The 22,527-nt window shown below is 49.0% G+C and overlaps 1 protein-coding gene across 1 annotated transcript in view; it reads left to right on the top strand.

The window, feature by feature from the left end:
• The window catches only part of SYNE2 (spectrin repeat containing nuclear envelope protein 2), a 222,887-nt gene that overhangs the window by 162,387 nt on the left and 37,973 nt on the right, over window positions 1–22,527 (top strand). Inside the window, exons 82-89 of the mRNA XM_056851222.1 lie at window positions 10,584–10,763; window positions 13,687–13,809; window positions 16,898–17,052; window positions 17,545–17,689; window positions 18,684–18,778; window positions 20,496–20,730; window positions 21,212–21,406; window positions 21,708–21,833. Coding sequence (XP_056707200.1) covers window positions 10,584–10,763; window positions 13,687–13,809; window positions 16,898–17,052; window positions 17,545–17,689; window positions 18,684–18,778; window positions 20,496–20,730; window positions 21,212–21,406; window positions 21,708–21,833 — 1,254 coding nt within the window. The remainder of the gene's footprint in view (window positions 1–10,583; window positions 10,764–13,686; window positions 13,810–16,897; window positions 17,053–17,544; window positions 17,690–18,683; window positions 18,779–20,495; window positions 20,731–21,211; window positions 21,407–21,707; window positions 21,834–22,527) is intronic.

The following is a 22,527-nucleotide window of genomic DNA, read 5'->3' as shown; positions in this document are numbered from 1 at the left end:
TTAGAAAAGACAAGTCCAGTGGGACCTTAAAGGCAAAATTTTTTTTGAGAGGAACAATTAATGTTGTTAGTCTTTAAGATGCCACTGGACCTCTGTTTTGTTTTGCTACAATAGACTTTATCCTTGCTCTTCTCATAGAATCATAGAGTTGGAAGGGACCACCAGGGTCATCCAGTCCAACCTCCTGCACAATGCAGGAAATTCACAACTACCTCCCCCACACACCCCCAGTGACCCCCTACTCCATGCCCAGAAGATGGCCAAGGTGCCCTCCCTCTCATGAACTGCCTAAGGTAATAGAATCAGCATTGCTGACAGATGGCCATCTAGCCTCTGCTTAAAACCCTCCAAGGAAGGAGCACTTACCACCTCCTAAGGAAGGCTGCTCCACTGAGGAACAGCTCTAACTGTTTGTCAGCTCTTGACCCATCGAACCAGAAATCACCACAGAGACAATCAGATTCCAAGCAGATGGCTTTACTGGTCAAATAGGCAATACAGTGCATGAAAAGCAAGATGACAGCTATGGCTTGTCTTGCCCGTTATTTGGAAATATAAGGCAGAGAAACGGCGGGAGATTACAAAGCATAAACAGAGCATTATTTCCCAGGAGTGGCGTTCCCAGGCTTTGGTATGTGTAGCCGTCCTTGAGTCTGGAGGGTTCAGCAGAGAAACGAAAGGAAACATCTAAACCGAGATAACAACCTGACATCCTGCTCCCCTTAAGTCCCCCTCCCATCTGGCAAGGGGGCTGGTCTGTCCGGGTAGGTATTGTGAAAGGCGTTGACGAGTTTGGGGGCGGAGACATCCCGTGCGCGAACCCACTCGTCATAGGCAGGGGGGAAGTGTTTCCAGCGGATCAGGTATTGCAAGGCCCCATGGTGTATGCGGGAATCCAGGATTTTGGAGACTTCGAAATGTTCTTCCCCCCCCCCCACCATTATGGGTTGTTCAGGAGGCAGCTCCGGGTGCCATTGTGGGGAAGCAACATGGGGCTTTAGAAGGCTGACATGGAAAACGGGGTGCACACGCCTCAGAGTTTTGGGGAGAGACAGTTCCACCGTAACAGGATTTATGAGGCGGGTGATGGGAAATGGGCCAATGTATTTAGCACTGAGCTTATGGCAAGGACGGGTGGAGCGCAGGTTCTTGGTGGAAAGGTATACCAGGTCACCCACTTGCAGGTCCCTACTGGGGGAACGATGCTTGTCAGCCTGCGCCTTGTATTTGCGCTTGGCTCGGTCCAGGTTGCTAATCAGCCAGGGCCATGTTGTACGGAGGGTGTGTGCCCAAGAGGCAATGTCGGCATCCCCCTCCCTCTCTGATCCTTCTACCGGGTGATAGGACCAAAGTCCTGTCCATACACCGCATAAAACGGGCTGAAACCTGTGGACTGATGTACAGCATTATTGTAGGCATATTCTGCAAAAGGCAACAGTTCCACCCAGTCATCTTGGTGGTAATTGACATAACAGCGCAAATAACATTCGAGTACAGCATTGACACGTTCGGTTTGACCATCCGTTTGGGGATGGTATGCACTAGACAACCCTTGCTCCACCCCCACCAATTTGAGAAAAGCTTTCCAAAACTTAGCAACAAAACTACTTCCGCGGTCGCAGATTATCTTGCGCGGAAACTAATGTAGTCTAAAGACATGTGACACGAAGAGGCGGGCCAACTTCTGAGCGGAGGGGATCCCCGCACACGGAACCAAATGTATTTGCTTAGAAAATAAGTCAGTGATAACCCATAACACAGTTTTTCCCCCGCTGAGAGGGAGATCCGTCATAAAATCCATAGCAATCACTTCCCAGGGTTTGCTGGGTATTTCAAGTGGTTGCAGTAGTCCTGGGGGTTTGCCTTGAGATCGTTTGACCGTGGCGCAAACAGGACAGCTGCGAATAAAAGAGTCAATGTCAGAACGCATTCCCCCCACCAGAACTGTCTGCGCAACAGGTGAAGGGTCTTTAGGAACCCAAAGTGTCCAGCTGTTTTTACTCCATGAGCCAAATGTAAGACTTCTTTTCGGAGCGTTTTGGGCACGTATAATTTCGAGTCTTTGTACCAGCAACCTCCTTGTTCGATTACATCGGGAGACAGGGTTTGAGCAGAGCGTTCCATAAGGCATTGTGCCCGAAGGGAATTTAAGAAAGACTCGGAGACGGGAATCCCCCTTTTTTACGGCGGAAGCAGGAGCAGATATGGGGGTCGACGAGGGGGAAGCGCTTACGTGCGGCGGTGCACTGACTGCAGGCGGTTTGGTGGCCGGTTGGGTCGGAGGAGTTGGTGCGGTAGTTACTGCGTGCTTCCATTGTGGGGGCAGTGTTTGGGATCGGGTTTGTACAGCCAGCACGGGTAGGGCTTCTCTTTGCGCGGGCGTAAATAAAGAGTCTGTTGGCCGATCGAGTTTCACCGGGTATTGAGGCAGTCTGGAGAGAGCATCCGCGAGAACGTTTTGTTTTCCAGGGACATGCTTCAGGACAAAACGAAACTGAGCAAAGAAATCCGCCCAACACTGTTGTTTCGCGGACAATTTATGGGTCCCCGTGAGGGCAGCTAGATTTTTGTGGTCGGTCCAGACTTCAAAGGCTACTTTAGACCCCTCCAGGAATTGTCGCCACAGAGTAAGTGCATGGTGAACGGCTGATGCTTCTTTCTCCCAAATGGGCCAGTTCAATTGGGAGTGCGCAAACTTCTTTGAGAAGTAAGCGCAGGGGTGAAGGAGACCATCTGGTCCTCTTTGGAGAAGGGCCCCTCCCATAGCCACGTCGGAGGCATCGACTTGCACAATGAACATTTGATTCGGGTCTGGGTGCCGTAGCATGGTCTCCGAAGTCAAAAGGCGTTTGAGGGCTACAAAAGCGGCCTGGCATTGATCAGTCCACAGTATCTTAGCGGAGGGTAACGTAGCCGAGCTTCCTTTAACCTTCGTTTTCAGCAGGTCGGTGATGGGCAGCGCTACTTGGGCGAAGTTAGGGATGAACCCTCGATAGAAATTAGCAAAACCTAGAAACTGTTGTACTTGTTTGCGGTTGGAGGGAGGGGTCCAATCGAGGACGGATTGGACCTTGGCCGGGTCCATGCTAAGGCCATGGTGGGAGATTATATATCCCAAGAACGTTATTTTGCTCTGATGAAATTCGCATTTAGCCAACTTTGCAAAGAGTTGGTGACTACGCAGGCGCTGCAGAACTTCTCGGACCAGAGCGACATGTTCATCCATGGTTTTTGAATAAATAAGAATGTCATCTAAATAAACTACCACCCCGCGGTACAGTAAATCGTGGAGGATTTCGTTGATGAGTTGCATGAAGACCCCCGGGGCTCCTTTTAATCCGAAAGGCATCACAAGGAATTCAAACATTCCAAAACAGCTAGAGAAGGCAGTGAGGGGTTAGTCTCCCTCGCGGATACGGACGCGGTAGTAGGCTTCTACTAAGTCCAATTTGGAGAATATACGTCCCTCCTGCAATTGTCCCAAAATATCTGAAATCAGCGGTATAGGGTAGGCGTTGGCTTGGGTAACTGCATTGAGCTTTCGGAAGTCGATGCACAGGCGCAGGTCGCCCTCCTTTTTTCGGACGAAAAATGCGGGGGCTGAGTTGGGAGCATTCGATGGGCGAATGAACCCTCTGGCAAGGTTTTTGTCCAAAAAGTCCCGTAGTACAGTGCGCTCAGAAGCGCTCATAGGGTAAATCTTACTCTTGGTTAATGTGCAGTCCTTCACCACCTCAATTGCACAGTCAGTGGCCCGGTGGGGGGGTAAGGCATCACATTCTTTAATGTTAAAGACATCCGCAAAGTCCTGGTATACATCAGGTAGGGACGGCGGTGATGGGACATCGGAGGTTAATGCTGGAGCGGGTGGAGACAGCACCACAACTTGCTGTCGGTGCTGATCGCATTTGGGGTTGGCAAAGGAGATAGTGTTCATCTCCCAGTCTATACTGGGACTATGACCTTTAATCCAGTTAATTCCCAGGACCACTTCAAATCGGATAGGGGCTATGGTAAAGTCTATTTGCTCCCAGTGGGAGCCAATACCCATCGCCACCCCTGTAGTGCGATGATCAACTGGGCCCCCCTTGAAATGGCTTCCGTCCATTTGGGCAAATTGGACGGGGGCTGGTAAAGCCTCGGACTTGACTTTGAGTGCTGCAAATGTGGCCTCATTGATTAGAGTGCGACCGCAACCGGAGTCAATGAGTGCCTTGACAGGTAGTTGGGGACCACCTTCATAGTGTTGTAAAACTGCGTCCACATAAACTGTGGTTTCCACTTCCTTCACCTTGGTGGGAGCTTTCGGTTTAGCAGGAGATTCTGCAGGGGTCTGTGGAGACGCTCCACTCACCACAGACCGGAGCCGTTTTTTGACAAATCAAGGGGGGTTTCCAGGTTCAAAGCTGGAGGATTCCATGGGTTCTCTTCGTCAGAAGAAGGAGAGTTGTCCCCCAATGGGGCATTTGTAATCCGGGACCCGGCGGGGTCATTCGATGTAGGAAGGTTAGATGAGTCCTCAACGTGAAGTGCAGAGGGTGTGGGTCTTCCCGGCGCTGCGCTGCGGGTGGCTGCGGTGCCTCTGCGTTGAGGTCGTCCTCGAGCTCGGGCTGCCATGCTGGGGCGAAAGAGTTCAGGGCGATGTGGGCAGACTGCCGCAAAGTGGCCCAGTTCCCCACAAGTGAGGCAAGCTCCTCTTTGAAACCGTGTTTCGCGATCCTGGGGTGGACGTGTGGGCTTCCGTGGATTGGGGAGCGGTGCCTTGGGCTGGGGTTTTTGGACGCTTTTCTCCTTGTTTCTTTGGCGGACAAGGGAAATAAAGCGCCGGCGGCTTTCCACCTCCTCGGCTAATAGAATCCAATCCTCGAGGGTGTCGGGATCACCCCGCATATACGACCAGTTCAGAATGTCAGGGTGTAAGGCTTCCCTGAAATGGTGAATTAAGGTGGCTTCGGGCCAGCCCACAATTCTACTTGCTAGTCTCTGGAATTCATCGGCAAACTCTCGAACTGGAGTAGAGCCTTGTCTTAGTTGTAGAAGCTCCGCTTTGGCTCGTTCCCCCAGAAAGGGATCCTCAAACCTCCTCCGTAAGGCAGTCATGAAATTGTTGAGGGAACGGATAGAGCGGGATCGGGTGTCGAACTGGAGGACCATCCAGTCGGCTGCTTTACCTGTCAAAAGGGAAGCCACATAGCGAACCCGGCTGTCCTCTGTAGGAAAGAACTGTCCTTGTTCTCGCATATAGCTGTCTACCTGATGCAAGAAACAGGGCAGGGTTTCGAGAGATCCATCGTAAGTAGTTTTCAATTTTAGTTGTTTCCAAGGACCGGGCATGGGTTGGCCCGGTTGCACGGGTGCCCTGGGTGCAGGTAAAACGGGACCTCCGGGAACCAGGGGTTGAACAGGCACATTAGCGGGTGGCTGGGCTGGCACTCCCTGCTGAACCGGTACTGCGGCCCCCTGTGGAACGGGTTGTGCCGGGGTTGTCAGGGCCTGCTGTAACTGCCTGTTGTCCTGAAGCAAGCGTTCCATTAGCTCCTGGAGTTGATCTACACGGCCAGATAGCTCCCGATTCTGAGCTCGTAACAGGTGAACGTCCTCACCCGGGCCACCTGTACGATGAGGTTTGCTTGTACGAAAACTTGTGGCCCATCGAGAACTGTCCCCATACAAGTCCTCTTCCTCAGACTCCTCGGAGTCTTGGCGTCGTTCTGCGTGGCGGCGCGTTGGGTCGTGCGCGACGGGGCAAATACCGGGGAAAACGACAGACCCAATGGAGGACCGCTCCGTCCGGAGTCTTTGGGGCGGCCGCCTGTCCGCGCCCGATCCGCAGCCAACTGCTGCTCTTTGTCCCTTGCGGCTTGAGCCTCGGCTTCCGCCTTAGCCGCTTCGGCAGCTTCCCTATCCGCGAGAGCCTGTGCGTTTTCAAGTCTCAGAGCGGCAGCTGCGGTAATGTGCGGTAAAAGTTCCGTTTCCAGGAGCGTGAGTAGGGGGTCGGGCTCCCCACCTAACAATGGTTGCACTCGGACCGCGACCGCGGGTGCATCGGCCCCGAACGTCGGGGTCAAACGTTGAGCCAAGGTGGCTATCGTGGTATCCTTTGTACAATCCGCAAAGAGGAGGGCTGTCTGGATAGCGATCCTCTTGGCTTCAGTTTGACAGTCAGCTGCATTGGGTACCAAAGAAAAACCTGCCGGTGCGGCTCCCGCCATGGTACCTTCCCCCAAGGCGACAGGACGCCTTAGAGCCGTGGATGAGAGAGTCTCACGGGCAATAAGCTTATCCAATAAACCGGTTAGTATTTGTAAGTCCTCAGTTGCCAGCTGGGCATCATCCAGCAACTGATCAAAATCCTGGAGGTCTAAACCAGCATTAGTATCCTCCGACGTTAACATCCAGGGAACTCTCCCTAGAGATTGCCACTGCGTCTGGATAAGTCCACTCAAGCGGCAAACCTCAGAATTAGTTCTAAAGCGTTCAGCTACTATGTCCCGTAGGAGAGTAGGATCCTCCGAGGAGGACTCCAGGGTTCCAGGAAGCAGTTGTCACGGTTCACTCGGAGAGCGCCCTCCTAGCTCCCATCCGAGTGGCAGGCGAACCCTCCAGGGCTCCAGCCTGACTAAAGAATCGATGGAGAAGAGATAGCTGTCATAATGTCAGCTCTTGACCCATCGAACCAGAAATCACCACAGAGACAATCAGATTCCAAGCAGATGGCTTTACTGGTCAAATAGGCAATACAGTGCATGAAAAGCAAGATGACAGCTATGGCTTGTCTTGCCCGTTATTTGGAAATATAAGGCAGAGAAACGGCGGGAGATTACAAAGCATAAACAGAGCATTATTTCCCAGGAGTGGCGTTCCCAGGCTTTGGTATGTGTAGCCGTCCTTGAGTCTGGAGGGTTCAGCAGAGAAACGAAAGGAAACATCTAAACCGAGATAACAACCTGACACTGTTAGAAAATTGTTCCTAATGTCTAGATGGAAACTCTTCTGATTTAATTTCAACCCGCTGGTTCTGGTCCGACCTTCTGGGGCAACAGAAAACAACTCGGCACCATCCTATATGACAGCCGTTCAAGTACTTGAAGATGGTTATCATATCCCCTGGCTCTATTGATTCATTAGCTCATGCCCTTTTGGAATGCCACTTTTATGAGGAACTCCGATCATATTATATCTCTCCCCTTTTAATATATAAATCTAAGGCCTCTGTGTCTGACATAATGCCTTTTTTAATCAGTGACAGGGATCCCAAGGCTGCATTGTCAGTGGCAAGATTTATTTCAGTCCTTATATCTCCCAAACATTAGATTTAAAATTATGCTGCTCAAGGTCAATGGACCAAGGAGCTTCCAAGGAATAAAGGACAATAGACTTCACACGGCTACCTCACTGCGACAGCATTCAGGCCTGCCTATCCTGCTAACCACAGTAGCTGTTCCACTGTAGACCATCATGGCTACCCTCTGAAACTATTCGCAAGGGAAACATTGCAGATTTTTCTTCCGGGATCCTCCCCAAATAAAAAGAACCAGCAGCACCAGTTCGCTGGGAGCTAAGAGATGGAGCTGCTTCTGCTTTCTTTGGAACCAGCGGAGGTTTTTTTGTACAAAGCCATTCCAGCTCTCTGGCCGACAAAGAACAGGCAGAATGATTTGGCAGGACACAAAGCGTCTATTAAAAATCACCCGCTAGTAATAACCGCTTCCCGATATCTGCGGAGAAGAGACAGATCGTCCTTCCTTCTTTGTAGAGAAGGGAAGAAAAAATACCAATAACCACCCTAATGGTCGGGGAGGTATTTCTTACCCTTTCCAGTTGCGGATGACACTCAGGAGCTGGTTTGGGCATTTGACATGCTTTTAAGTCTCAAACCGTTTTCTGTACTAACAATTTTTTTTAGGGGGGATCGAGGGCTGATGGTAAAAACGCTCTGCCTCGGCGAGCTGATAGATTCGTGGCATTAATAAACTCCATGTGAAAACATAATGGGGAGAAATTAAAATGGATCACTTTAAAGTAGCGGGTTCGTTTGGCCTTAAGAGCACAGCTGTGCACAGAAAAAGGGGGTGAGGAAGCCAGACATGCATTTAGTCGGGTAGGCAGAATTTGTTCTTAATGGTGGTAGATCAGCATTTTATTCTCACTTTGTGCCCATTAACATCTCAGATGTTACAGGGTTTTTTTGCATTTACTGCTAAGTGGAAATAGTAATAAATCGTACATTTGAGAGGAGATGCTCCTCTCCCTCCCTCCTTCCACCACACTTCTTTTTTCCCAGAAAAAGAGAAAAGTAGGCAGCCTGCGGGTCTCTTTGTATTGTCGATCACCTGCCAGCAGGAAGTCAAAGGAAGTTAGTTCAGCAGGCTTTGCATCCCTGGAAGAATCATGCAAACACCCTGGCTGGGAGGAGGCTGAAGTTGGTTCCCAGTTCCTTATTCACATTTCCTAGTTCCTGAATGATATTGAGGACATTGGTTCTTGTAGTTATCCGGGCTGTGTGACCGTGGTCTTGGTATTTTCTTTCCTGACGTTTCGCCAACAGCTGTGGCAGGCATCTTCAGAGGAGTAACACTGAAGGACAGTGTCTCTCAGTGTCAAGTGTGTAGGAAGAGTAATATATAGTCAGAAAGGGGTTGGGTTTGAGCTGAATCATTGTCCTGCAAAAAGTATCAAAGGTAATGTGCTAATCATTGTCCTGTACATTACCTTTGATACATTAGCACATTACCTTTGATACTTTTTGCAGGACAATGATTCAGCTCAAACCCAACCCCTTTCTGACTATATATTACTCTTCCTACACACTTGACACTGAGAGACACTGTCCTTCAGTGTTACTCCTCTGAAGATGCCTGCCACAGCTGCTGGCGAAACGTCAGGAAAGAAAATACCAAGACCACGGTCACACAGCCCAGATAACCTGCAAGAACCAATGAACTCTGACCGTGAAAGCCTTCGACAATATATTGAGGACAATTTAAAAGCTCAGCACCCCAAAAGAAAGTTTGGACCACCACATATCATACACCTCCTTGTTCAGGAGACTGTGCCCTCCGAGTGGGCGCATGCTGGGTCCTGGTCCAAAGTCAGGTTCTTGTGCCAACTGGGAACAATTTGGGAACTGGGAACCAGCTTCAGCCTCCTCCAGCAGACTGTCTCCTGGCATTTAGAGTGTTTGCGAAGCCTTTCTTCCTTACAGAGCACAGCTGGAAATCTGAAAAGGAATTCCTACAGTTCTTTCAAGTGTTAATGGCAGACGTGGGAAGTCCTGATTGCTGACTGATCTGCTGTTTGCTCATGTGGGGTAGGGTGCATACATGTCCTGAAAGGGTTTCCCCTAAGGTGAACCTAACAGGATGGAGAGGAAGGTAAATGAGACCAGGAAGGAATTTTCCTCCAGGCCAGGTTTTTGTGTTTCTCTGGGCATAGAGCAGGGGTCACTGGGTAGGGTTGCCAGCTCTAAGTTGGGAAATACCTGGAGATTTTGGGGGCGGAGCCTGAGGTGGGCGGGATTTGAGGAGGGGAGGGACATCAATGCCATAGAGTCCAATTGCCAGAGCAGCCATTTTCTCCAGGTGAACAGATCTCTATCTGCTGGAGATCAGTTGTAACAGCAGGAGAGCTCCAGCTACTACCTGGAGGTTGGCAACCCTATCACTGGGGGAGTGAGGGTGGGGGAGGTAGTTGGGAATTTTCCTGCATTGTGCAGGGGGTTGGACTAGATGACTCTAGAGGTCCCTTCCCGCTCTGTGTTTCTATGAGATAGGGAAAATGCATTGCATTTCATGCATTTATTTATTTATATCCGACTTTTCTCCCCAGCTAGGAGTCAAAGGGGGCTTAGAATGTCGTTCTCCACTCCTGCACTCTCCCACAACACGGGCCCTCTGCCAGGCTGAGAGTTTGGGAGAGGCCCAATGTCACCCAGTCACCCAGTGAGGATTCAAATCCGGGTCTCCCAGAATCCTGGGACACCACTCTATCCATTACCCCCCACCACCAATCCCCCTGTGTTGCAAGCACAATCCACCATGGGGGCCTCTGCAGCTGCTATTAATTTTGTTTTGTAAGCAAAAGATCAGTTTATGGATCTCTTTGCTTCCGCGTCTAGGTGGCCCTTGATTAGGGGCAGAAATGTTGGCTCGTTCCAGCCCATTGACTGCACTCCAAAGAACAACCTTCCTGAGAGTAAGCCCCGCTGAATAAAATGGGACTTACTTCCAAGTAGACCTGCTTAGGATGCCCCTTCCCATTGTGAAGAAGTTATAGAATGACCAATAGGCACCTTAGAACAAGACAGTTCCTTCTATAGTCCTGCTTTAGATGTCAAAGAAGTTCCCCCTCTAGAAATAGATTCCTAGAAGCAGTCTGGGAGAAACCTGCACTGTTGGCATCTCGTCTGCACCAGCTGGCTGTCCACATGGCAGGGAAACAGCCCGGGACAGAGAGCAGGCACAGGCAAATGGTCAGTCAAAATGCAGCCACCTCTGGACTCTCCTAGTTATCAACCTAAGGCTGGCGCCCTAACTCCGGGACCCGTCCTTCATCTGCTCTGATATGCTTTCCCGTCTTTCTAGAAACTGCAGTTTGGCCTTCAAAACATCAAAGGACGTTTTCACCAGGCTTCTGAGCTGGCAGAGAAGATAACTCAGGCTGCTGAGCCTACAGCACTGTCCTTTCTTCCGGAGAAGCTCCAGCCACCTCAAAGGATCTCCTGTTCAGAACAGATGTTGCAGATGAAAGTGAACGAGTTTCAGGTACTCACGTGCGTGCACGTGTGCGTTACGTGCTTTCAAATTGCTTCTGACGTATGGTGACCCTATGAATTAATTACCTCCACAATGTCCCATTATTAACAGCCCAGCTCAGGTTTTGCAAACTGAAGACCATAGCTTCTTTTATTGAGTCATAGGGTACTCCTTGGAAGATTTTTTTTCATGTTGCCTAAAAGAAGAAGAAGAGTTGGTTTTTATATGCCGATTTTCTCTAAAGGACGAATCAAATCGACTTACAATCACCTTCCCTTCCCCTCCCCTCCCCACAACAGACACCCTGTGAGGTAGGTGAGGCTGAGAGAGCTCAAAGATAACTGTGACTAGCCCAGGGTCACCCAGCTGGCTTCATGCGGAGGAGTGGGGAAACAAACCCAGTTCCCAAACCCAGCCAGTGTGGTGTAGTGGTTAAGAGCGGTGGTTTGGAGCGGTGGAGTCTGATCTGGAGAACCGGGTTTGATTCCCCACTCCTCCACATGAGCGGAGGAGGCTAATCTGGTGAACTGGATTTGTTTCCCCACCCCACACAAAGCCAGCTGGGTGACCGTGGCTAGCCACACTCTCTCAGCCCCACCTGCCTCACAGGGTGTCTGTTGTGGGGAGGGGAAGGGAAGGAGATTGTAAGCCGGTTTGATTCTGCCTTAAGTGGTAGAGAAAGTCGGCATATATAAACCAACTCTTCTTCTTTCTTCTGTGCTGGTCTACGACCGTAACAACAATAAACTAAACTAAACTCTTCTTCCTTCTGTTTCGTTCAGTTCATTTCAGGCTCACAAAATCTGAAAAGGCTTTTGACTTGGGAAAATGCCCCGATTTAAAAAATGCATTTAGATTCTGCATTTAGCACTGAAGGCAGCACCCAAAGCAGCGTAAATGCAAGGGGCCCACAGTTTTCAGCTGCGTGTTTTAGTTTCAAATTGGGCATCCTCACTGACATGCTGTTATGAACATGGCAGGAGCAGATTCTCAGTTTGTGAGCCCGCTGCACCCATTCTGCACTCAAAATGTGCAAAGAACTGAGATGGTTTTGGAGAGAGCTTAATGGACTGTAGAAACAGAGAGTTTTTAAAATGTGCCCTGCTGAATTTGGGAGTTATTTTTAGATGGACTTTACATCTCTTTTTTTACTCCCTTAAATTGCTAATGATATGCCACCTTAAAAATAATAATACAGCACTTGCATAAGCCAAGCCAAACGAGCACTTTTCATCTGCAGACATAAGCTTGTATGTACTTAAATGTTTTCCATTGTAATTAATGGGACTTTCAGCCCTGGCTTTGCAACCATGTATAGAATACCAGGGTCGCTATTCAGAGGAAGGCAACGGCAAACCACCTCTATTAGTCTCTTGCCTTGAAAACCCTATGGCACAGAGTGTTAAGCTGCAGTACTGCAGTCAAAAGCTCTGCTCACGACCTGAGTTCGATCCCGACGGAAGTCGGTTTCAGGTAGCCGGCTCAAGGTTGACTCAGCCTTCCATCCTTCCGAGGTCGGTAAATTGAGTACCCAGCTTTCTGGGGGTAAAGGGAAGACGACTGGGGAAGGCACAGGCAAACCACCCCGTAAAACAAAGTCTGCCTAGTAAACGTCGGGATGTGATGTCACCCCATGGGTCAGGAATGACCCAGTGCTTGCACAGGGGACCTTTACCTTTTTGAAAACACTGCTGGGTTGCCATAAGTCAGCTGCGACTTGATGGCACTTTACACTCACACTAGAAACACCCTGTCCTGGATGGCCCAGGCTAGTCCAATATCATCAGTTCTCGGAACCTCATGAACACATGAAGTTGCCTTATTAGGGTTGCCAAGTGCCAGGTGATGGCAGGCAAACCCCACCAATCCACCTGGCTGCCCGCCGACCAGCTGAGGGTCGGCGGGCAATGCGTGCATGCGCGCCTGCCTGCAGCGCCACGTCACTTCCGGTTCACACCCAGAAGCGCTGCATCGCAAGGGCCCATTTACCACTCAAACTCCTAGTTTGAGTGGTAAAGGCCCCTTGTGATGCAGCCCTTCCAGGTGTATACCAGAAGTGATGCGATCATGTCGGTGTGGTTGCTCGCAATCTCACGTCACCTCCGCCCCAAAAACATACCACAGGAGGAAAGGGGGGACCTGGTAAGCCTATGCCTTATACTGAATCAGACCCTTGGTCCATCAAAGTCAGTATTGTCTACTCAGACCAGCAGCGGCTCTCCAGGGTCTCAGCTTGTACCCAGCTTGTTGGGGGTAAAGGGAAGATGACTGGGGAAGGCACTGGCAAACCACCCCTTAAACAAAAAGTCTGCCTCGTAAACGTCGGGATGTGACGTCACCCCATGGGTCAGAAATGACCCAGTGTTTGCACAGGGGACCTTTACCTTTTTTTTTTACTTGCCCTTTAACTGGAGTTGCTGGGGATTGAACCTGGGACCTTCTGCATTCCAAGCAGATGCTCTGCCACTGAGCCACAGCCCCTCCCCTAAACAGGGTTGGCCCTGGTCAGTACTTGGATGGGAGGCCACCAAGGAATACCAGGGTCGCTATTCAGAGGAAGGCAATGGCAAACCACCTCTGCTCATCTCTGGCCTTGAAAACACTACAGGGTCGCCATAAGTCGGCTGCGATTTGACAGCACTTTCCACCACCATGCTAGAAACATAGATATAGATTTATGCTAGGATTCTTGGGATCATAAGAGCTATAAATGTCTGAATAGACACTGTATAGAATATGATATATCAAAGAAGCAGCCCTGATGGATTGGACAAACTAATCCTGCATCCTGTTGTGACTGGTCAGTAGCCATCATGCACCTGTGAATCCCATGTTAACTGCACTTTGTCCTTGCCCATTGAATTCATCATTTCTATGGCTACAGTTTGGTTGTGAATGCTCAGTCTTAACACCTGCCCGTTCCTTCCCTCAGATTAGTCTTTTGCAGCTAGAAGATTTTGAGAATCGCTTGGAAGGACTGGAAAATTGTGTTAAGGAAGCCGTGGAAGCCCTGGACAATCCAGATCGAGGTGATGAAGGCTCTGATCTGCCCATGGTAAACACACATCTGTGCAGTGGGGTTGAAGGTTATGAGGGCTACAAGGTTGTGACAGATGCTGGTGGAATCCCAGTAGAAGGTCAGATAACACTGGGCGCTTTCACACATCCTGAATAATGCCCTTTTAATCCATTTTCAATACAATTTAATGATCGTTTGCAAGTAAATTTTGCCATTTCACACAGTAAAATCCAGCTGCAAAGTGCATTGAAAGCTGATTGAAAGTGCATTATTCGGCATGTGTGAAAGTGCCCTTAGACAGATCATCACACCTGAGCTCCGTCCATGTCCTTCCACATATTCCTCTTAGTGGAAAGGTCCCCACGCTAGAGAGCTTCCTGAGCCCTTGTGATATTTCTGCTCGTGGGACTTCAGCCATTGTTTGCATTGTCCTGGCAACAGGCAGCTGAGGGGAGTGGGCTGGACACTAATGAGAAGAAGGAAATTGTGAAAATGTGAGAACTGGCTTGTGCAGTGTGGTACACTTTTTAAATAGTGGGGATGGGATGATTGTGAGTAAGAAGAGGAAGAGTTGGTTTTTACATGCCGACTTTCTCTACCACTTAAGGAAGAATCAAACCGGCTTACAATCTCCTTCCCCTCCCCACAACAGACACCCTGTGAGGTAGGTGGGGCTGAGAGAGTGTGACTAGCCCAAGGTCACCCAGCTGGCTTCATGTGTAGGAGTGGGTAAACAAATCCAGTTCACCAGATTAGCCTCCGCTGCTCATGTGGAGGAGTGGGGAATCAAATCCGGTTCTCCAGATCAAACTCCACCGCTCCAAACCACCGCTCTTAACCACTACACCATGCTGGCTCTCCACGCTGGAGGTAAGGAGGATTGTCTTTTTTTTCCTTGAGAGCCAGCATGGTATAGTGGTTAGGAGCGGCGGACTCTAATCTGGTGAACTGGGTTGGTTTTCCCCACTCCTCCACATGAAGCCAGCTGGGTGACCTTGGGCCAGTCACAGTTCTCTCCAGACTCTCTCAGCCCCACCTACTTCACAAGGTGCCTGTTGTAGAGAGAGGAAGGGAAGCCGGTTTGAGACTCCTTAAAGGTAGAGAAAATCAGGTATAAAAACCAACTCTTCTTGGGTAAAGTCATCTGGCTGCGTGGGAGGTTTCTGCCCCCCTCCCCAATCTGCACCCTGACACCTCTTTAAAAAGCCAGCCCTGCCCATACTTTAAAAATTTGGGAGTCCTGCTTTTGACTTTCTGGGGTTTACTTTCCTGTCTTAAGGCTACTAACTCCTGGCTTAGATAAGTAAATAAATGTGTGGCTGGGTAAAAAAAAAGAACCCTCAGAGCGGCTTAAAATTATCTAGTTAAACATTTTGGCTCCCGCAATCGTGGGTAACGCGTTTAGATCCTGCTGTGTTACTGATGGGAGGTGGTGGCTGAAATGCTGAAATGAATAATTTTTTAGTCTGTCTCTGCTTTTTCAGTCGCTGATTTAGATAATAAATTATTGTGACTGACTGCATCCTGCCTACTTGAATGCTGTGCTATTTGGTTTTGTGTTTTTTTAGATCCTAGGTATCGTTTTAATAAATTATTTCAGCTAACAAGTGCAATTTAATTATTTCGAGAGTGCAGATGCAATAAAACGTGCTATAATGTGATTATTTCCAGCAGTTAATCTTCATTTCAGGAACATTGCTTTCCCCTGTAAATAATAAATGCTCTCCATTTATTAATAAGGGAACATATAAATTGCCTTTGTTCTCTTCGTCATACAATGGCCGTTTTGCTGTAGTCCTGGATTCCCTGGGCCTTTTTTTCCTTTGAGTCATCAAGAGAATTGTTTTGATCCAGAGATGCATACACTCTGATCCAGAGTGCTACATACTATCATTATCATGCACTGTGCTTACTTGAAACTGTAAATATACATCCCCGTGAAGATGTAAAAACGGTAAAGGTAGACCCTTGTGCAAGTACCAAGTAATTATTGACCCATAGGGTAACATCACATCATGATGTTTACTAGGCAGACTATGTTTATGGGGTGGGTTGCCATTGCCTTCCCCAGTCAGCTACACTTTACCCCCAGCAAGCTGGGTACTCATTTTACCGCCCTCGGAAGGATGGAAGGCTAAGTCAACTTTGAGCCGGCTACCTGAAATCTACTTCCGTCAGGATCGAACTCAGGTCATGAGCAGAGCTTGGACTGCAGTTCTGCAGCTTACCACTCTGTGCCACAGGGCTCCTAAAGGAAGATGTAGGTACACATGAATCCCGTCAACAAGGTGTGGACTGGAAGGATAGATTGGTGCTGGCGCTGGATGGCCATTATGCCCTTTTCCAGGAGGTTATAGGTATCAAGATAAGAGGTTTGCAAAAGGGTCACTATATTAGACTGTTGTATCAAAATAAATCAAAAATCTAGTGCTGTTTGATAGAGTAACAACATTTATTTTCAGTGTGAGCTTTCATGGGTCACAGCCCACTTCGTCAGGTAATATTAGTCTGTTGTATCAGAATAAAACAAAATCTGGTGTCGCTTGAAAGTCTTAACGTTTATTTCAATACAGGCTTTAGTGGATCACAGCCCGCTTTGTCAGATACTGCCCCATAAAATTGCCCTTGGATAGTTTTGCATCACATGTCTATCCGACGAAGTGGGTTGTGGCCCACAAAAGCTCATACTGGAATAAATTTCGTTAGTCCTTAAGGCGCAGCTGGATTTTTGTTTTATTAAGATAAGAGAGCCAGCGTGGTGTAGTGGTTAAGAGCGGTGGTTTGGAGCAGTGGACTCTGATCTGGAGAACCGGGTTTGATTCCCCTCTCCTCCACATGAGCGGCGGAGGCTAATCTGGTGAACTGGATTTCCCCCCCCCCCCACTCCTACACACATTAGGCCAGCTGCGTGATCTTGGGCTAGTCACAGCTCTCTTAGAGCTCTCTCAGCCCCACCTACCTCACAGGGTGTCTGTTGTGGGGAGGGGAAGGGAAGGTAACTGTAAGCCGGTTTGATTCTTCCTTAAGTGGTAGAGAAAGTCGGCATATAAAAACCAACTTTTCTTCTTATTCTCCTCCTTCTTCTTCTTCTATTTCGGCTCTGGTTGAATTGTCTTCTTTTCAGAGCCAGATGTTGGGTCTTGCTGCTTTGTCTCCTGAGATGGAGCGTCTGAACGAGGTCAGCTTCAAGTTGCCACTCAGTGACTTCACCGCTAAGCGATGGCAGAGCATGAACTGGCAGTGGGCTCAGAAGACCGCAATGGCTCTGGAGCAATGCAGGTAAACAAAGGAAAAGGTTTTCTTTCCCATTCTGATTGTACTCGACCACAGATAGAATCATAGAGTTGGAAGGGACCACCAGGGTCATCTAGTCTAACCTCTGCACAATGCAGGAAATTCTACTTCCTACTCCCCCCCCCCATGCGCCCAGTGACCCCTACTCCATGCCCAGAAGATGGTGAAAAGCCCTCCGGGAACATGTCCACTCCCCTCTTAAAGCCTTCCAAGTTGGCAGCCACCCCCACATCCTGGGGCAAGGAGTTCCACAATTTAACTATGCGTTGTGTGAATAAATACTTCCTTTTGTCTGTTCTGAATCTCTCACCCTCCAGCTTCAGCAGATGGCCCCGTGTTCTGGTATTACGAGAGAGGGAGAAAAGCTTCTCCCTGTCCGCTCTCTCCATACCCCCTGGAACTGTACTGAACATTCTAACTAGGAAGAGCTTATCAATACAGTCATTTTTTGCTTTGTGTTTTAATTTGTTTTTGCAGCAAACTGCAAGACATTCAGTCGGAAGACAAGTTTCTTCCGAGATGCCAGAAATGGGTTCAGTTCTTTGAGACGGCGAAGGAGTGCTTGAAAGAGAATGTGGCCGGGACTCTAGAAGAGCTAGAGGAACAACAAAGAGATTATGAGGTGATGCGAATGTAGCCACTGGTGTGCCCGCCAAACGTTGGGCTGAAATTCTCTAGTTTTGCTGCTTGCAGAGGTGGGCCCTTCCCCCAGCATCCCCCTATGATTCTGGAAATGGCGGTACCAGGGGTAGGGGGACTTAAGTAAGAACCTAGGAAGAGCCCTTCTAGATCAGACCAGCCATCTAGTCCAGCATCCTGTCCCACACAGTGGCCAAGCAGTTCCTCTGGTGGGCCAACAACAGGACATAGAGGCCGAGGCCCTCCCCTGATGTTGCCTCCTGGCACTGGGATTCAGAGGTTGACTGCCTTTAAATGTGGATGTTCCATTTAGTCACTATGGCTAGCAGCTACTGATAGATCTATCCTCCATGCACCTTCTAATCCCGTGTTGGCGAACCTATGGCACGCGTGCCACTTCCGGCACGCGTAGCCCTCTCTGCCGGCACGCACGGTTCCTCCAAGCCTCTGGCCTTTCCGGCTCTGCCCACCCCGGGTGATCTCCAACCAATAGAGATCAGTTCCCCTGGAAAAAATTGCCACTTTGGCAATTGGACTCTATGGCACTGAAGTCCTTTCCCAAACCCCTCCCTCCTCAGGCACCACCCCAAAAACCTCCCACTCATGGTGAAGAGGAACTTGGCAACCCTAGCCTCTCCCTCTGGGCCCCCTCTGGGGGTGGTATTCAGGTTAAATTGCCGCATTGGCACTCGGCGATAAATATGTGGGTTTTCGGTTGCAGTTTGGGCACTCGGTCTCTAAAAGGTTCGCCATCACTGTTCTAATCCCTCTTTAAAGATGTCTATGCTTTTGGCCATCACTACATCCTCTGGCTGCAAATCCCATATTTGCCAGTACGTCTCACCAGCTCTCGCCTTCCCTGTTGGAAGATTTGCATGCCCCAAGTTAGAATTGTTAGTGTGAAGTATCACATTCATGCCATCCTTTTTCTCCAGTGCATGACACATAATGATGTATTCTCGACTCCATTTTTACAGATAATGCAAGCAGAGATTTCTGTCCATCAGCCGATTTTTAATTCCATGGTGTCAAAAGCTCTGCACATGGTGGAATCAGGAGAAGCCGGAAACAGGTAATGCATTTGCCTCATTTCTGTGTGCCAACAGGAGGGTGGCAGGGAGTGGGAAGGCGTGGGTTCTAAGGTTGGAGTCAGGCAATAGTTTCAAAGAGAATTAAAGGTGATAACATCGATTTTTTTAGTTGCGGAACTAAGTAGAGGTGAAGTCAACTTTGGCCTCAGGCGGTGCCCAGAATTTGTAAGTGTTGTTGGGAACGGTAGACTAGTGCTATCACATCCAACACAGATGTTGCCCAGGAACTCCAGCGTGTTTCGTTTCAGTAAACTTCTTTAAAATGAGGGAATGAGTTAAAAGGGAGAAGGGTCAAATCTCAGGGCAATTGGAGGTATGTTAAAACCATGATAATAGAAGATCCCTTAGGAGAGGTGCAGACAAATCCAAGAGAATGCCCATCATGGTTCAGGAGGGGAAGCCATAAAAGGCAAGAAGAAGGAGAAGAGGGAGGAGGAGTTGGCTTTTACATGCCGACTTTCTCTACCACTTAAGGGAGAATCAAACCGGCTTACAATCACCTTCCCTTCCCCTCCCCACAACAGACACCCTGAGAGGTGAGCTGTGGCTAGCCCAAGGTCACTCAGCTGGCTTCATGTGGAGGAGTGGGGGAAACCAACCCAGTTCACCAGATTAGCCTCCACCGCTCATGTGGAGGAGTGGAGAATCAAACCCGGTTCTCTAGAGTCCACCGCTCCAAATCACCGCTCTTAACCACTACATCATGCTGGCAAGAAGACTTCCTTTTAAAAAGGACTCTTCCGAAAGAGGACAGGTTTTTGAAATAGCCTGGAAAGGGTGTTTGACAATAAGATATACAAAAAAGCATTTACGGGGCAAGCTGCAGGTCCCAGGTGAAGTTTCCCAGGGGCTGGTATTGGGTTGGCTGCTGTAAATAATCTGCAGACTGGGTGATTATTGAGGTAGCCAGTTAATAAGCAGATGACCCCCCAATTATTTGGGATGGCAAAAATCCAGAGCCGTACTATGGAAAGCTCCTAAAGGATCTCTCCAGGCAGCGAAACAGTCAAATGAGCTTCAGTTCAAGTACAGAGTAATGCACATCTGGGGCAGCAATCACACGGACACATGAAGCTTATACTGAGCCAGACCATCAGTCTATCAAGGTCAGTATCATCTACTCAGACTGGGCCGCAGGCTGCCTGATCCTTTTAACTGCAGATTCTGGGGATTGAACCTGAGACCTTCTGCATTCCAAGCAGATGCTCTGCTGCTGTCCAAAGCCCCCCTCCCCCTCACAACTTCACATATACACTGATTGGATCTGAATTAGTTCTGATTATCAAGGAGTGAACACATGAAGCTGCCTTATACTGAACCAGACCCTCGGTCCATCAAAGTCCGTATTGTCTACTCAGTCCGGCAGCGCCTCTCCAGGGTCTCAGGCAGGGGTCTTTCACATCACCTACCTGACTGGTCCCTTTAACGGGAGATGCCGGGTTTGAACCTGAGACCTTCTGCATGCCAAGCAGATGCTCTACCACTGAGCCACAGCCCCTCCCAGGAGTGAGATCTTGGGTTTATGGTTAGCCCAAAGTCCTTGCAGGCAAAACCTGAGCAAGCTAACAGAAGGATACAAAACCGGGTGGGAGGAATTGTCAGCAGAAACTTGGATAAGGAATGTATACGTACAGCCTGTGAAACGTTGATCAGGTGCCGCAGGTGATGAAGTGGCATATCCCTCCCCGATTGCCATAGGACTGAATTCATCTCCAAGCTCACCCTGTTGAAGGAGCAGTGGCAAGGGGTCGTCCGGATGGCTCAGAGGAGAAAGAGCGAGATCGACGGCCTCGTAAAGCGGTGGCACAAACTCAAGGCCTTGCTGCGAGACCTCGCGAAATTCCTCGAGGAGACCAAAAGCTTCATGGCTGCATTGAAGAGCCAGGACAAGTACAGCCTGCACCAAGTCCAGAATCTGAGTCACGACTTCAAGGTTAGTTCTTGGGTTCCCAAAGAACTGGTTGGTGAAACGGTCGGCTTGGCAATTCTCGGGATCCCCTGCCCCCAGGTCCCATCGCCCACTGCCTTTCCAAGCGGCAGTGGAAGAAAAATGCCCCGCTGGCATTGCATGTGCCATTTCATCACTTCCAGTACAAACCCAGAAGTGATGGAGGGTAGGTCTAGGAATCACTGGAAACGCTATGGTTTTATAGTCTGGCAACCTTATTAAACAGCCAGTGTCTGGAAAACCTACAAGGGCCACAACATCCAGCGCATTAAACAGCAAATGGATATCTGAAGTGTGACTAGATTTTTCAAGGGAGGGAAAAGTACAGCAAAGGATCTCAATGAATTCTTTCAATCAGCTTTTCAGAATTAAATGGGGAGACTCCACTAAATATCTTTCATATGTCGCTGTCACCGTAAGTGTTTATTGCTAAGATTCAGACGTGTTTGTCTGGTTTCTGTTTTAGTATAAGGAAGTCCTTCTTCGGAGGTGGCAAACCAGGTATTCTTTAGCCTTGGATATTGGGGAAGAGCTCCTTGGCGTGGCAGACCCTGAAGCAAAAGCTGTCATGCAGAAAGAGAGTCGTCAACTGCAAGAGAGCTGGAGCAGCACTCAACTTCAAGTGGAGGAGATCACGAAACAGTTTCAGGGCACCATACAGGTATCCTTCATTCTTGGGAGCAAGTTCCGGAGGGGTAGCTGCGATAATTTGTGGCAGCAAACACAAAAGAGGAGACCTGTGGCACCTTAACGTTTATAGTTGCGTCGGCTTTCGTGGACTCAGACAATAAATGTAAGGAGCCACAACACTCTTCATCTGTTGAGAGAGAGCTCTGGTGAAATGGGGAATTCCTCCAGTCCTGTTGCCCCATGTTAGAGGGGAGGGGGAGAGCAACTAAATTGCTAAAGCGAAACTTTTTACCATCTGTATCTTCCTTCTTGATTTCTCTGCCAAACCACAGGTGTGGGAGAACTCTGAAAGACAGGTAAAAGAGCTGTGCCAGAAGTTGCAAGAGCTCAAGGCGAGAATAAAAGATCCTCTCCCAGCGGAACACGATGAGCTGCAGGCAGCAAAGGAGCATATGAAGGTACCGAACTTCAGTCTGACTATTCATCTCCCTGGCTTCTGCAGGGAACTTTCTTTTTGTCTTGTCAAAGGGCTGTATCACAGGAAAGCTAGCATGGTATAGTGGTTAAAAGTGGTGGTGTAGAGTGGTGGACTCTGATATGGAGAACCGAGTTTGATTCCCCACTCCTCCACATGAGCAGCGGAGGCTAATCTGGTGAACTGGATTTGTTTCCCCACTCCTACACACGAAACCAGCTGGGTGACCTTGGGCTAGTCATAGCTCTCTCAGCCCCACCTACCTCACAGGGTGTCTGTTGTGGGGGAGAAAAAGGGAAGGTGTTTATAAGCTAGTTTGATTCTTCCTTAAGTGGTAGAGAAAGTTGGCAAATAAAAACCAACTCTTCTTCTTAACCCTCAAAATGTTCATCTTTAAGATGCCACCAGACTCCTGTTTCTTTTTGCTGCAAGAGACTAACGCAGGACACTCCCGTCAAATCTGTTGGGCCAGCATTGTGTGTGTGTTAAGTGTTGTCAAGTCGCTTCCGACTCATGGCGACCCTATGAATCAGTTTCCTCCAAAATGTTCTATCTTTGACAGCCTTGCTCAGATCTTGCAAATTGAGGGCCATGGCTTCCTTTATTGAGTCCATCCAACTCTTGTTGGGTTTTCCTCTTTTCCTGCTGCCTTCAACTTTTCCTAGCATGACTGTCTT

Source organism: Euleptes europaea, chromosome 6, assembly GCF_029931775.1.
Source record: "Euleptes europaea isolate rEulEur1 chromosome 6, rEulEur1.hap1, whole genome shotgun sequence".
Taxonomy (NCBI): Eukaryota; Metazoa; Chordata; class Lepidosauria; order Squamata; family Sphaerodactylidae; genus Euleptes; species Euleptes europaea.
This window is presented reverse-complemented; position numbering and strand designations above follow the sequence as displayed.